The following is a 16,647-nucleotide window of genomic DNA, read 5'->3' on the forward strand; positions in this document are numbered from 1 at the left end:
GTTTTTAACTAACAACGGGGAAATCAACTCCCAACGACTCTCGAAGGATTGACTTCATAAAAGGAAAAGGCAAGTTAAACCTCCATCTTTCTCTCCAAACAAAAAGGCTGCAGCCTACAGCTTGCATGAACTAAAGTGACTTTTATATTTCCATCGGACAATACATTATCCCCTAGACAACGATAGAGCTATTTCTTCTTGATTCTTATTATACCTGTGTTTTTAGATTTAGTATTGACAACGTATATTATCTGTATGTTTGCATTGATATTATTTTTGTGTATTTTTATCAATAAATACTGTTAAAAATAGTACCATCAGACTTCAACGGACCTCTCTATCTTTGCTGGTAAGTGACCCAGTTACGGGGTACGTAACAAAGTTTATTAATCAGGTTGAAGATGTCACACAGATAAGTGAGTTTTGCTATCCACTCCTCGTCACTGAAGTGTGCTGCCAGTGGTGACTTTTTTCCTGAAAGAAATCTCTGTAGCGGCTTTCTTAACTCGAAAACCCTGGCCAGGACTCTCCCCTTTGATAGCCACCTGACTTCAGTGTGTAAGAGAAGGCGTTTGGGCTCTGCATCCATTTCCTCGCAGAGCTGCTCAAACAGATGTGAGTTAAGGGCTTTTGCTTTGATGTGATTGGTAACTTCAACAACATCACTCAGTATGCTGTTCCACGATCAGGTGACATTTTTCGGCTAGCCAGTATTTCCCTGTGTATGACACGGTGTGTGGACTGGCATTCAGGAGCAACCTCTTTGACTTGGGTAGTAAAACCAAACAGCCGTCCAGCCATAGCTGCAGCCCCATCTGTACATATTCCAACACAGAATGACCAGTCCAGTTTGCCTGACACGTAGTCATTCAAAGACTTGAATAGTTCTGCCCCAGTTGTGTTAGTTGGCAGCGGCAGTGCACACAACATATCCTCGTGCACATCGTCTTGAAATATATATCACACATAAACCAGCAGTATTGCTTTGTTGTTGACATCGGTAGACTCGTTGACCTGGATAGCATACCATGGTGACTCGTTAAGCCGTTCCAACAGCTGTGCTTCGATGTCCTCCGCTATGTTATCGATCCTCCTTGAAACTGCAGTAGCTGAAAGAGAAACCTGTTCCATCTTGTTAGCTGCAGCTTCTCCCAACAGTTCACGGCACATGTCCTTGGCAGCAGGCAGAATCAATTCTTCACCAACAGTGAAAGGTTTCTTAGCCTTAGCAATACGGCTGGCCACTAAGTACGATGCTCTCGGAGCAGCAGCATTTGTGGAGGTGGAGGCTCTCAGCACTTGCTTCTGTCCCACTTGCTCACGTTTTTTCCACTCAAAAAACTCAATGGGTTTGTCTTTAAGTGCAGGATGCTTGGACTCAAGGTGCCGAAGCAGTTTTGAGGGCTTCATTGCCTCATTAGACAGCTTGTCTCCACATATCACACACAGGGGGCTTGGAGCGTGTGAGTCACAGGTCACATTAAAGCCATATTTTATGTATGACTCGTCGTATTATATGTTGAAGGAAGCTTTTGTTTTTTTGCAGTCTCAGCCTCAGCTGTCTCTGCGTTATCATCATCATTAGGCCTTTATGTCCCCTACCACCTCTTCCAAAGAAACTCTCAAGCAACGTTTGTTTTTAACTCATCGAGTAGTTGTAGGTTAATGACCGACTGAAGACCTTGCATGCACTCAAGTTCAACAGTGGGCAGGGAATGAGAAAGGTGCAGCTGACTCATATCGTTTCATATCGCCAAATCATATTGTTTCCTCGCGGCCCGGTGGTTGGGGACCACTAGGGTAGATGACCCATTCCTCCACAACTGCACTACCAACCTGGGCAATAATTACCTGTTTAATTACTGTATCTGCTGCAGGCTGAGTCTGCCCAATCCACTTGTACAGTTTGCGGCATACAACATTGCTCAGGATTTCCCGCGCCTCTTGCAGTTCAGCATCAGCTGAATTCAGGATCTGTTCAAAGATACTGTCTAGAAAAAGAAACAATACCCAAGGTCAAACAAAAAATATGACCACTTTGATCACTTTGCACCAAAACATACTTCATTCTGTTGTAACGGAGTTCTTTCTTGTACAATCGTGTGAAATTCATGTTTAATTTGAATGCTATTTATTAATGCAATGTGCCGTTAATGCTGCTGTAAGTTTCAGATTGCACTTGTGCTTCTGGCAAACTGAACTTTGACCTTCAACTTGACAAGATAACAACAGTGACTGGAGTTAGATTAAATAAATATTTTAAATGGACATGGCAGGTCAGGATATGTGTGTGGCTGAAGTGTTGAGGGTGTCAAAGAGTAGCGTCATAGTTACTGTGATGTTTTTACAGCTCGGGGCGTCGGAATTCAATTTTAATTCTGGTGTCCTCTGCAAGTTTGTATGTTCTGCCCCCGAGTACAAGGATTTCCTCTGGGTGCTCAAGTTTCCTCCCACAGTCCAAAGATATACCGGATGGTAGGTTAATTGGTCATTGTAAATTGTCCTGTGATTGGGCTAGGGTTAAATAGGCAGGTTGCTGGACATTGTGGTTCTTTGGGCTGAAGGGCCTGTTACATGCTGCACCTCAATAAAATCAATGTGGGACTTGGCTAAAAACTGCTCCGACCCGTGGTAATGACATCTGTAAAAAGCTCCTGCAGCCCAAGGGACTTGGCCTTGGAGATGATGAATCCAGCTTAAGAAGTGGATGCTGAGATGGAGAAAGAAATTTAGAGTGAGATTTTACATCAAGAATATCAGAATTGAACAGTCAAGAGGATGCCGCTATGACTGAGGATCCAGAGAGAAGCATGGCACATCCTCAGGTAGGAAGGGGAGGAAGGTGGGGTGATGTGGTCCCGTTGGATCAGGATGGGAGAGAAAAGAATAAAGGGGATAAAGGACAGAGGGGGAGCAGTTACTGGGAGTTTGAGAATTCAGTGTTCACGTACCAGGTTGAAAATTACCCAGACAGATTACAAGGTGCTATTTTATGACAAAATTCAACAGGCTTTAGTAATGACAAGGCTTGCCCAGAAAAACCTGCAAAGTAGAATTTGAGAAACACACACAAAATGCTGGAGAAACTCAGCAGATCAGGCAGCAGCTATAAAAAAAAGAGTACAGTTGACGTTTCGGGCCGAGACCCTTCAGCAGGACTGTACTCTCTTCCATAGATACCGCCTGGCCTGCTGAGTTCCTCCAGCATTTTGTGTGTGGTGCTCAGACTTCCAGCATCTGCAGATTTTCTCATTTGAAAACGGAATTTGGTTTTCAAATAAACAGTGCAAGAAAGAAGGGGAAAGACCAGGGCAGTGGGATTTATTGGTGAACATTCACAAAGAAGCAACGATGGCCTTGTCCTGTGAAGTGAACATCCAGCTTTAAAGAGTAAATTCTGGTGAAACTTAAGGACAGGAGTACTCACCTGTGAGTTTGGTGTAAGCCTCCATGTCACCAATGGCTGTTGACATTCTATACTGCTTCCCACCCGAGCCACTGATCAGGATGTGTGGATCTGCCAACACCATTGCTTCTGTGATCCTAATGGATGAACATGTTGAGAATCGTGTCAGTACTGTTGTCCACACAGCCTCCTTCTTTTTTAAATTTTTTTTATTAGTTTTTCAAAACATTTTACAAATTAAAAACCCCAAATCCCAATGAGGAACATTAAAACAGTGCAAAATTAAGCATACAATAACAATATGCTACAAAGGAAGAGAATTTAACAAAAAAAAAACATCTAAATTAAAGACAAGTAAGCTTAGTGTCCTCCCCAAGCCCCACAACACAAGAAAAAACAACAGCAACTCCAGACCAACCACAACACAATATAGAGAGTATAAGTCAGGACAGCCAAACTCCCAGACTGTGAATACATTCAGCAACAGAGGGTAATAATGCCTTCTACCAGAAAAAAAAAGGAGCTGAAAGCAAGGGACCGATAAGGAAAAAAAAACCCTAGTCAAGAGGAAGGTTATGAAGGTACTCGATAAAAGGTCTCCAGACCTCATGGAACTTTAGATCCGAATTGAGAACTGAATAATGAATTTTTTCGAGGTCCAAACAGGCCATGATGTCGTTAAGCCATTGAGCATGAGTGGGCAGGGCAGCATCTCTCCATCTGAGGAGGATCAAGCGTCTAGCCAGGAGAGAGGCAAAGGGTAATATTCGGCATTTGGTCGGACCCAGACATAAATCTGTCTCGCCCCAAGAACCGAACAGAGCAATTAAGGGGTTTGGTTCTAGGTGCTGATTCAGAATACACGATGATGTAGTGAAGACATCTTTCCAAAATTTCTCCAAGCTAGGACAGAACCAGTACATATGGATGAGAGAGGCCACGCCCCTCTTGCATTTATCACAGAGCGGACTAACGCTAGGGTAGAATCGAGATAGTTCAGATTTAGACTATGAACAATCTTAAACTGTAAAAGGCAGTGGCGAGCACAAAGGGAGGTTGAGTTAACCGATTTGAGAACTGAATCCCAGCTCTCCTTAGATAAGGAGATATTTAAATCCTGCTCCCAGGCCATTTTGATTTTATCCATGGGGGCCCGTCGTAAGGCTGCTAGTTTATCTCGGATGATTGATATTAAGCCTTTACCTAGTGGATTCATGGAAAGAAATAGGTCCATAGCATTTTTCGCAGGCATTTCAGGAAAGTTAGGAATTAAAGGAGCAATAAAGTGTCGGATTTGGAGATATCTGAAAAAATTAGCATTGGGCAGATTGAACTTAACAGAGAGCTGCTGAAAGGAAGCGAAGCGATTATCAATGAAAAGATCTTCAAAACGTCTAATGCCCTTCCTATACCAAACCTGGAATGCTGAATCATATGTATGTGGCGACACGTTTCCTGGCACATCCGAACCGACTCACAATCAGATAGCCTACAGGGGCTTGCGAGCACAGGGCTTTGGAGCCTCTGTGCATTGGGGGGCAGGTTGAGCGAGGCTTAAAAGTGAGGCTGAAGATTTCGAATAAAGTTTTTCCTTCGACTGCAGTTACCGACTCCGTGTCGTAATTTTAGCGCTGCGTGTAGCACAACGCTACATGTAGTAGGTAAAAAAAGGTGATTATGAGCAACAGGGCTGGAAACGGAAAACCCCTGGAAACCATAGCATTTCCTGATCTGAGCCCATATACGCAAAGTGTGTCTAACAAGGATTAGCTATTGATCTGGGCAGACTACTAGGGAGTGCAGAGCCAAGAAGTGCAGAGATAGATAATTCTTTAGTGGAGCTCAGCTCCATCGCCACCCAGTTAGGGCACTCGGGTTGGCCGTGGAAGAAAGACCAAAAGGTAGCACAACATATATTAGCTGCCCAATAATATAAACGAAAGTTAGATAAAGCCATGCCACCCTCTTTTTTAGATTTTTGGAGGTGGATTTTATTAATTCTAGAGTGCTTATTCTGCCACAGATATGACAAAATAATAGAGTCTAAGGAATCAAAAAAAGATTTAGGAATAAAAATTGGGATAGATTGAAATAAGTATAAAAATTTGGGGAGAACATACATTTTAACAACATTAATACGACCTACCAAAGACAAAGATAGAGGTGACCATTGTACCAGACTCTGTTTTATAGCATATGAAAGATTGGCAAAGTTTTCACGAAAGAGATCTTTAAACTTCCTTGTGACTGTAATTCCAAGATAAGTAAATTGATTATGGACTAATTTAAAAGGGAGATCATGAAATGTTAGTTCTTGTGCTTCTTTATTAATTGGGAGAAGTTTACTCTTATGTAAATTAAGTTTATAGCCAGAGATCTGGCTAAACTGGTCAAGAAGTGAAAACATTAGAGGTAAGGATGTAGACGGATTTGAGAGAAAGAGTAATAAGTCATCAGCATATAGAGAAACTATATGCTCAACACCCCCTCTCCAAATCCCAGTCAATTCAGGGCAGTTTCGAAATGCCATCGCCAGAGGTTCCATAGCCAAATCAAAGAGAAAGGGACTTAAGGGGCATCCCTGGCAGGTGCCACGTTTGAGATTAAATACTTGGGATTTCAGAAAATTAATTAAAACAGAAGCAGTAGGACACAGGTACAGCAATTGGATCCAAGGGATGAAACTTTGGCCAAGGTCAAATTTTTCTAAAACTGCAAAAAGGTAGTTCCACTCTATACGATCAAATGCTTTCTCCGCATCGAGGGAAATAACACATTCAGGAATCCCAGTTGAAGGTGAGTATAAGATATTAAATAAACGTCGAATGTTAAAAAGAGGGAGACGGTTTTTAATAAAGCCTGCTTGGTCATCAGAGATAATGGAGGGAATGACGGTTTCTAATCTATGAGTCTTAGCTAAAACTTTAGCTAAGATCTTTACATCAACATTGAGCAGAGAGATCGGCCTATACGAAGAACACTCTGTTGGGTCTTTGCCCTTTTTTAAAAGAAGAATAATAGATGCCTCACTGAAAGAGGGTGGCAATTTGCCATAATTAAATGAGTCAGATAATACTGAAAGTAACTGAGGAGAAAGAAGAGAAGAGAATGATTTATAAAATTCTACAGGGAACCCACCAGGTCCAGGAGATTTCCCTGAGGACAATGCAGAAATTGCAGTAGATATTTCTTCTAATGACATAGGCGCATTGAGTTTGGCTTTGAAATCAGATGAAAGTGAGGGGATATTCAGATTCTGTAAAAATTGATCAACAGAGATATTGTCATTCAGAGATTCAGAGGAATAAAGCCGAGAATAAAAAATTTTAAATGTGTCATTAATTTCTAAATGATCCGATGTAAAGTCTTCGTTCTCCTTCCGGATCTTTGTAATATGTTGTTTGGCTTTGGAACGCCTCAGCTGATTGGCTAGGAATTTACCAGACTTATCCCCATGAATGTAAAAGCGACTCTTGCTTTCGAGAAGTTGGCATTCGACAGGTTGAGTGGACAGAAGGTTAAATTTAGTTTGGAGTTCAACACGCTTCTTGTATAATTCAGGGTTCTTAGTTTGGGCATATATTTGATCCAATTCTTTAATTTGGTTAATGAGTTCTAATCGATCTGCACGGGATCTTCTGTTGAGATTTGCTGTGTAAGAGATTATTTGCCCCCTCAGATATGCTTTCATGGCATCCCAGACAATCTGGGATGGCACTTCAGGTGATATATTAGTGTTAAAATAAAAGGTTATCTGATCTTTAATAAATTTTAAAAAATCATCATCCGATAGTAAAGTTGAATCAAACTGCCGGTGTTTATTCCTCTGAGGGAGACCAGGCAAATTCAGAGAGAGAGTAATTGGGGCATGGTCAGAGATCAGTATACTCTGATAGTCACAAGAGTGGGCAAATGGAATAAGTTGGTTATCGAGTAAGAAATAATTAATTCTAGTGAAGGTATGGTGAACATGTGAGAAAAAAGAATAATCTCTCTCCATAGGATGGGGGAAACGCCATATATCAGAGATACCATAATTAGAGAGAAACGATTGGATAGCTAAGGCAGATTTAGTAGGTGGTCTAGTAACAGAGGATGATCGATCCAAATTAGGATCTAACCAACAATTAAAGTCACCACCCAGTATAAGAGAGTATGAGTTTAAGTCTGGTAGTGAGGAAAAAAAACGTTCAAAAAAATTAACATCATCAAAGTTGGGGGCATACAGGTTTGCTAGTGCAACTTTAGTGTTATATAGTTTGCCAGAAACAATAATAAAACGGCCATTTATATCAGATATTTTATTATGGAGTTCAAAAGGAATATTTGAATTAATAAGAATGGAGACTCCCCCTAGCTTTAGCGGTAAAGGATGAATGAAAATGCTGACCTGCCCACTTTGACAAAAGCCGGGAATTATCAGAACAACGGATATGAGTTTCTTGAAGGAAAGCAATGTCAGCTTTGAGTTGTTTAATATGCGAGAAGACCTTCCTACAGCCTCCTTCTGATGTTGACAGCAAACACAAGAAATGGATGTGGGAATGGCCTCAGCTTACTTGGGCTATGGGAGAGGAAGGGTAAGGAAACACGTGTTCAGATTCAGCAACACTCGAGTGAACTCTGCAACAAACACTCCACAACACACACAAAATGCTGGTGACGAAGGGTCTCAGCCTGAAATGTCAACAGTGCTTCTGCTTATAGATGCTGCCTGGCCTGTTGTGTTCCACCAGCATTGTGTGTGTGTTGTTGTTTAAATTTCCAGCATCTGCAGATTTCCTCGTGTTTGCTCTTGAAATAAACACTCCACGTTCTGGTTAGTAAAAGGAGTGACCAAATTATCTGCCAGTTAGTAGCCATAGGCTGACCCGTGTGGTCACAGTGCCTTTCACACAAGCCAGTGCCCTTCACCAGCACAAGGACTGGGAGAAGATGAGTGGGTGGACACAAGGGTGTAAAATGAGTGAAAGCACCGTACCAGCCACACTGCAGGAATACTCACATGCTCTCAATGATGTTGACCACTCTGTGCTGATAGGCCCTGCGATGCAAGGTATTGCGCGTGTGAAACATGTTGTACAGATCGCCAACCTCCTGCAGGGAAAGGTGGAAAAGCAGAGGGAGAGGTCATTTCACCCTTATCATTGTGTGTATGTCAGGAGCTGATTGCAGCAGTGAGCAATCCTGCCACTTTGGCAATGAAAACTATCCACTGATTATAAGACTAGGACCTTTGCCCCATTATAATCCAAAGCATTCACGGACTTTAATTTCAATATGCCAACGTTGTAAGTATGTAATTCTGTGCATTTACCGGACTACATGCAAACTGATAAAGTAGGTGATTATAGCAATTGAAACTGTAGTTAAACTTTTTGTGTTATCTTTATGTTGGGGAAGGGCAAAGCACTGCGTCGGGAGAGTAAGATTCTCCTGGACACACACACGTCCTCCCTCTCCTGAATGACGGCTGTGAAAATAAACACTTTTATTTCCCAGATACAGATCCTGTGTTTTGCTCAGTTTTAGTCACAACAACAGATTCCACAGGTTTAAAATAAATACAAAAAACATCTACATAAGGCTTCAAAATGTAAAAACTGCTCTGCTCCTGAACAAAATTAGTCACGGGTGGCAAACCAGGTGACTCCGGTCAGAAGTGGATCTTAAAGTGCTCAGTTACTTTTATTATTTAGTTATTGAGATACAGTGTGGAACAGGCCCTTCTGGCCCTTTGAGCCGTGCTGCCCAGCAACCCCCCGATTTAACCCTAGCCTAATCATGGGACAATTTACAATGACCAATTAACCTACCAGCAAGTACACCTTTGGAATGTGGGAGGAGACCCACACAGTCACGGGAAAGAACATACAAACTCTACAAGCAACGGTGGGAATTGAACCTAGGCCACCTGTACTGCCAAGCGTTGTGCTCACCACTATGCTACTATGCCACCCAGTCGTGCAAAGGGAACTTAAAAGGGAATTCAATATTTAAACTCCCAACACCAAAAGTGGGGCCAATACATGAGGGAAAACTGGAGTCCAGGGATATCTGGAGGAATATGGCTCCGGAGGAGCCTTAAAAGTGTTTCTTTTATACACTCTTTATTGCCTGCAAGAAAATGAATCTCAGGGTTATATACGGTGACAGATATGTGCTTTGGTAATAAATTTACATGGGAACTGTGAGGAGGTTCTCACCAATAGGAGAGAACAGAGTTTAGTTCATTAAGAACAGAGGTCACAGTGAATATGATTGGGGCAATCATGATTAAAGGCATCAATGGTTTGTGTGCACCTCTTCAGTTCAAGTACCACTGAGATAACATTTCTGGCATCAGCAGAACTGTTGCAATTAGTGTCAGACTGCATGAGCTTTGGCAAACAAACTCAAGAGACTCCCATTACATCTTAGAACATTCATCACCTTATCTCGAGTGCAAATGACCTTCTTTTTTTTGACTTCGTAAACTCGAGCAAACTTGAGGAAACGTTGAAAGTCAAAGTTGTTTCTGATTCCAAGATGGTGACAGTCCCTTTAGGGGCAAGAAGAGACATGTTAATAGCTGCCTCTGCCATGTCATTGGTATTTGGTTTATTGTTACATACAGTTCAGTGGCAACTTTTATTAAGTACAACTGTATACCCGCTCATTAATGCAATTATCTAATCAACCAATAATGTGGTAGCAGTCGATGCATAAAAGCATGCAGACAAGATCAAGAGGTTCAGCTGTTGTTCAGACCAAATATCTGAATTGGGGAAAAAATGTGATCTAAATGACTTGAGCATAGTCACAAACAAGAGAAAATCTGAGCGACACACACAGAATGCTGGAGGAACTCAGCAGACTGGGCAGCAACTATAGAAAAGAGTACAGTTGATGTTTTGGGCCGAGACCCTTCAGCAGGACAATAGAATGATTGCTGGTGCCAGATGGGGAGGTTTGAGTATCTCTGAAATTACTGATCTGGGATTACTGATGTGGGACGGACTTATTTCCACTTGGCTTAATTTAATTATTATTATTTAGTTATTATGGTTTTATGTTTTATTATATTTTATTTTTATGTTATTTATAGTTTTGAATTTCTATATTTCTACACTATTCTTGGTTGGTGCGACTGTAATGAAATCCAATTTCCCTCGAGATCAATAAAGTGCGTCTGTCTGTCTGTTTTCATGCACAATACTCTCTGAGGTTTACAAAGAATGATGAAGACAAAACAAGAGACATCCACGCAGTGGCGGCTACGTAGGCGAAAACAGCTCGTTATTGAGAGAGGTCAGAGGAGATTAGCCAGATTTGTTCACGCTATGCATTCACTTTCAAGGAACCCACAACTCATGTTCTCAGTATTATTTATTTAGTTTATTTTTAATTGATTATTGGAATAACTTGTTCTCTTTTGCACACTGTACATTTGTCAATCTTTATTATGTAGTCATTCAAGTCTATTTCCTCATTTTCCTGTAAATGCCTGCAAGAAAATGAATCTCAAGGTAGTATATGGTGACATACTGTATACGTATATGATAATGAATTTAGTTTGAACTTTGAACAGTGGGACAGAATCTGTCTTTGAACCTGGTCCATCTTTCCCATTTTCTACCTGATAGAAGACGACAGTCTGGGGTGGTGGTGGGATGGGGTCTTTAAAGCTGGCTGCTTTAGATAGATAAATAGACACTATATTGATTCCAAATGAAATTACAGAGTCACAGTAAAAAGAATAAAAGTTAAGTTACCTCAAACAGTCTAACAAGAGGGGTCATCATTTCCCCGGCTATAAGTTGACTCATTGTAAAGCCTGATGGCCGAGAACAAGAATGACCTCATAGCACTCTTTGGAGCAGCGCAGTTGTCTTAGTCTATTACTAAAAGTGCTCCTCTGTTCAGCCGAGGTGGCATGCAGAGGCTGAGGAACATTGTCCTGAATTGCCAGGATTTTCCGTAGGGTCCTTTGTTCTACCACAGCCTCCAGTGTGTCCAGTTTGACCCCTACAACAGAGCCAGCCTTTCTAATCAGTTTATTGAGCCTGTTGGCATCACCCATGTTGATGCCATTGCCCCAGCGCACCACCACATAGAAGATTGTACTGGTGACTACAGACTGGTAGGACACGTGAGGGAGAGGCCTGCACACTCCAAAGGACCTCAGTCTCCTCAGGAAGTAGAGGTGACTCTGGCCCTTCTTGTACACAACTTCTGTGTAGGTGCTCCACTCAGTCTCTCATCCAGGTGCATCCCAGGTACTTGTAGATCCTCAGCACATCCACATCCTCACCATCAATAGTAACAGTGCAGGCTTAGTCTTCCTAAAGCCCATCATTATCCCCTTTCTCTTACTGATGTTGAGCTGCAGATGATTCAGTTGGCACCATTTGACAAAGTCCTCCACCAGGGTCCTGTATTCATCCTCCCGTCCTCCCTTTATAGACCCAACTATTGCTGAGTCATCAGAGAATTTCTGCAGATGATGTGACTCAGTGTTGTATCTAAAGTCTGAGGTATACAGGGTAAACAGGAAGGGAGCCAGTACAGCCCCAATGCTGCTTATAGCCATGTCTGACAAACAGCTCTGAAGCTGCACAAACTGTGGTCTACCAGTCAGATAGTCCATTATCCAGGATACAATGGAAGTGCCAATCTACATTGATCGGAGCTTTACCCCCAGCAATGAGGGTATTGAAGGCACTTGAGAAATTGAAAAACATAATCCTCACAGTGCTGGCCTGCTTATCCAAATGGGAATAGGCTCTGCTCAGCAGCTAGATGACAGCCATCATCGACTCCAATGTGCTCCTGGTAGGAAAACTGCATGGAATGGGAGGCTGCCCTGACCAGGGCTCAGAGTTGAGTCAGGACCAACCTCTCTAGGGTCACACACCGGCCGCTGAGGCAGCGGGAAGCGTAGACAGAGCTCGTGGAGGGAAAGCTGGTTTTCACGATGGACTGAGACGTGTCCACAGCTCTGCAATTCCACGCAGCCTTGGGCAGAGCAGTTGCCCGTACCGAGCTAAGACCCATCTACATGGTTCAGGCCAGGGCAAACTACGTACTAAAGCAGACACGCCAGCTGGTGAGTGCTCGCACAGATGACATTAGTCAAAGGGCTTACATCTCAACATTCTAACATCCCTAATGAAGGGAAAAACTCTGCTTCTCAATTTCAATTCCAAATCGCAATGGGTTAATTTCATTTTTTGCCTCCTTTTCTGGAAGAATTAATCCAGAAGTTGACATTTTATATTGGTTGTAATGTCTCAAATCCCTGAGTCAGGAATCATGAAATTAACTAGTGAATAAGACCATATTAGACATAGGAACAGAATCAGGCCATTGAGTCTACTCTGCCATTTCATCATGGCTGATTCATTTTCTCTCTCAGCCCCATCCTCAACCTTTCTCCCTGTATCCCTTCATGCCCTGACCAATCAAGAATCTATCAACCTCTGCCTTAAATATATGTAAAGACTTTACCTCCACAGCTGCCTGTGGCAAAGGATGCCCCTCTATTGAGGCTGTGTCCTCTGTTCTTAGACTCTCCCACCATAGAAAACATCCTCTCCACATCCATTCTATCAAGGCCTTTCAACATTCGAAAGGTTTCAATGAGGTTGCCCTTCATTCTTCTGAATGCCAGTGAGTACAGGCCCAGAGATATCGAGATTCTGGGATTGAAAGGCATTTGTGAACCTCTTTTGAAGCCTCTCCAATGTCAGCACTTCTTTTCTTAGATAACAGCTAAGAGTTAACTTCATGGCTTTCGATCGATCAATACAGAAATGATCATTTAGTTTGATGGGAGAGAAAAAAAGACTGAATAGAAAGTTTTCATTTAAAGCAGGCAAGGGAAATGTTCAAGGAAGCACATGGATGCGAGGGGAACTGGAAAACACAGAGAAATACGATTTGACCATTTCTGTTTATCAGAGCGTGCTTCCAGTAGAAACAATTAAGTTTTGTCCAAATTAACTAAGCCATGTTCTTGGTAAGCTCACTCTGAGAAAAGTCAGAGATGATGAAACACTTATCAGCAGTTGACAAAGACTACAGAGAGGCCTACATACCTGGCAAAGTAATCCCACTTATCGACATCAATCCCAGTTCGCTTATTGGCAACGATTTCATACAGAAAGCTTTTCTCCTTAGGACGACCCTTGTACGGCCACTGGGGAGATTAGAGAGCAGAGTTAGTGATGAGCAGCGCACAGGGAGTGAAGATGGATCCACCACTCAGGCTCTCCCTCATTCCCTCCACATCACACAGACCGAATGCAACCCCAGTGGGAAAACCAAACCGTACTGGCCCAGGATGAGAGGTAGCACCTCGCCCAACAGATCAGCAACAGGAGTCAAAGGGGCGAACTGTGAGTGGAGATGGGGGTGTGGGTGAAGTCCTTAATGAAACCTACTCTGTACTTACCAAGGACATGGTAGAGGGAGACTTCAGGGCAAGGTACTGTGATTTTATAGAGCATGCTGACATTTAAGAAGAGGTACTAGATGTCTTGGGACACAAAGCTCGACAAATCCCCAGGGTCTGATAAGATGCATCTCAGTCTACTATGAAAGGCAAGGGAGGAGATTCTTGGATTAGGGTGTAGAATTGTTACTTCTCTATTATTTTTCTTGGCGCTCAACTTTCCTATACTTATAGTTTTTACACTGTATAATCACTTATATATATGTAATTCTCCTGTGAATTTACTAATTGCAGTACAGCTAATTTGATATTCTCCAGAGGAATCTCAGTTATTCTGCAGCAGGTCATACACCTGAAATTGGCTATTATACAGGTTAACGACTATCACTGCAAAGTTGTCATCTCTGGTCTGAGTATCACACGACCACATCTTCTACTTTCTTTGACATTTGCTCGCATACTTCATAAAATGGCCATAACCTTCACGTTTTATGTCTCATTGTTGACTTCCAAACCACTGGAAAATTATCACCACGATCCAACAGATCCTGGTGGACATTTTCAGAATCAGGTTTAATATCACTGGCATTTATGTCATGAAGTTTATTGTCATGCAGCAGCAGTACACTGCAATACATAATAAAAACTGTAACTTACATTAAATATATACTAATTTTTAAAATATTTATTAAATATATATTAATTGAATAAATAGATATATTTATATATAAAATGCATTGTGTATATAAATACATTTAAAATATATATATTAATTTAAAATATATAGTTAAATAAGTATTTTAAAAAAAGGGAAAAAATTAGTGAGGTAGTGTTCATGGGTTCCAGTTTAATATCCATTTTTACATTTTGAAGAACCTGGTGACTGGAGGAAAGAAAATGATGTTACTTGTTCAAGAAGGGCATCAGGGATTATTCAAGGAACTAAAAGCCAATAGATCTTTCTTCAGAGAAAGGAAAACTATTGGAAAAATTCTGATGCACACCAATTATGACGTGGAAATGCAGGGATTGATTTGGGATCATCAGCATAGCATTATTCATAGAAATCCTGTCTCATAAATGTGACAAATGTCCTAATACCATCTGTTTATTCCTCTCCATAGATACTTCCCAACTTGCTGAGTTCCTCCAGAATTTAGTGTGCGTTGCTCTGGATTTCCAGCACCTGTGGAATCTCTTGTGTTCAGTAATGCAACTGATTTGTTTTGAGGATATAGATAAGCATATCGATGAGGGAAACGTGGTGGATGTTCGCTGTACGGACTTTGACAAGGTCCAACGTAGTTGGCTGTTTGAAAAGGCCGGAATGCATGGATCTGAAATTGTTCTGTTAAAGTTAGGAGGTAGAGGGTAATACTGGAGGATTGCTTTTCACATTGGGACCAGTGCTAGCAGCTTTGGTGTTTGCACATCAACTATTCGGCTGCAAATGGAGAAGATACAAGTCTGCACGTAACAGGAAAATTGATCTTAAAGACCATGAGGAAACTTGTCCCGGGGAACAGAATGACACAGATCAGTTGGAATCTTGGACAGAGCATAAGAAATTAAATTGTGACAGATGCAAGGTGAAGCACTTTGGAAGAGCAAACAAGGTATGGACATGTGGAGTAAACGATAGGCCCATATGGATCACTAATAAACACAGATGGTTGTTATAGCTGAAGGTAGTGGGGATAAGTTCTAATGGGGTGCATCTCAAATAGCCTCTCTCAACCAAGTCCAGCTCCTGGGCTTCACGTGGCCAAGCTACTAAGCCCAGCTAAACATTTTCTACTGACAGGAGAAGGGACAAAGACAGGTTACTGGCACATTAATACCAGTGGCTTTGGGCAGATGGGGCTCATCAACTGTGGTTGGCAGCTCATCGAGAAGGAAAACTCCACTCTGACCTCTGCTGCCGTGCGGCGATACCCACTCATGGGGAAGGCTTCAGGAGTAAATCCCAAGGGGAAAAACTCTACAACTGGATTCCGTAAGGCAGTCGTATGTTGAATTCAACACTGACTGGCAACTCCGGCGGTGCCAAACTGTGCCAATCTCCACTCTTCCTTCGGGTTCATCAGATGTGTGGAGAAGGGGAGGGAGCTTGCTACACGGGCAACAGCTTGCTCATCTTAGTGTACCCCCCTGGCTTGTATATCTAGAAAGCTAGGATGCAACATCCATGGTCGACCCTGACCGATGGAGGATTCTGCCTATAGACCCTCGAATATACCTGCCTTGAGGGCATTGAAATGAGAAATGTGGACTTCAAGTTACAATGTTGCAAAATACTTGCTAGGCTACATTTCAGACACCAAGACTATAGTTACAAATCATAAACACAAGAGATTCTACAATGCTGGACATGCTAAGCAACACACACACGCACGCACAAGTCAGGCCCCATCTATGAAGTGGAATAAACAGCTGACATTTCAAGCCAACACCCTTCATTCATCTTTTCCAGACCCGACGAAGAGTTTGTTTATTTATTTATTTGAGATAATGCACGGAATTGACTCTACTGGCCCATCCAGCCACGTTACCCAGCCTGATCACAGGATGATTTACAACGATCAGTTAACTGACCAACCAGTTATGTCTTTGGTCTGTGGGAGAGGAAATCGGAAATCCCGGAGGAAACCCACATGGTCACGGGGAGAATATACAAACTCCTTACAAGGAATACTATTAATTGAAAACTATATCAAGTTTGCTGACGATACTAAACTGGGTGGCAGTGTGACATGCGAAGAGGACGTTAGGAGAATACAGGGTGACTTGGATAGACTGGGTGAGT

General features: G+C 42.1%; 1 protein-coding gene across 1 annotated transcript in view; it reads right to left on the reverse strand.

Annotated features, from left to right (window-relative positions):
- The window catches only part of LOC132399950 (deoxynucleoside triphosphate triphosphohydrolase SAMHD1-like), a 48,663-nt gene that overhangs the window by 19,342 nt on the left and 12,674 nt on the right, over positions 1-16,647 (reverse strand). The window contains exons 8-12 of the mRNA XM_059980920.1: positions 13,486-13,586; positions 9,839-9,947; positions 8,412-8,503; positions 3,428-3,543; positions 1,852-1,991 (exon numbers count right to left, since the gene is read on the reverse strand). Of these exons, the coding sequence (XP_059836903.1) occupies positions 1,852-1,991; positions 3,428-3,543; positions 8,412-8,503; positions 9,839-9,947; positions 13,486-13,586 (558 nt within the window). The remainder of the gene's footprint in view (positions 1-1,851; positions 1,992-3,427; positions 3,544-8,411; positions 8,504-9,838; positions 9,948-13,485; positions 13,587-16,647) is intronic.

Source organism: Hypanus sabinus, chromosome 9, assembly GCF_030144855.1.
Source record: "Hypanus sabinus isolate sHypSab1 chromosome 9, sHypSab1.hap1, whole genome shotgun sequence".
Classification (NCBI taxonomy): Eukaryota; Metazoa; Chordata; class Chondrichthyes; order Myliobatiformes; family Dasyatidae; genus Hypanus; species Hypanus sabinus.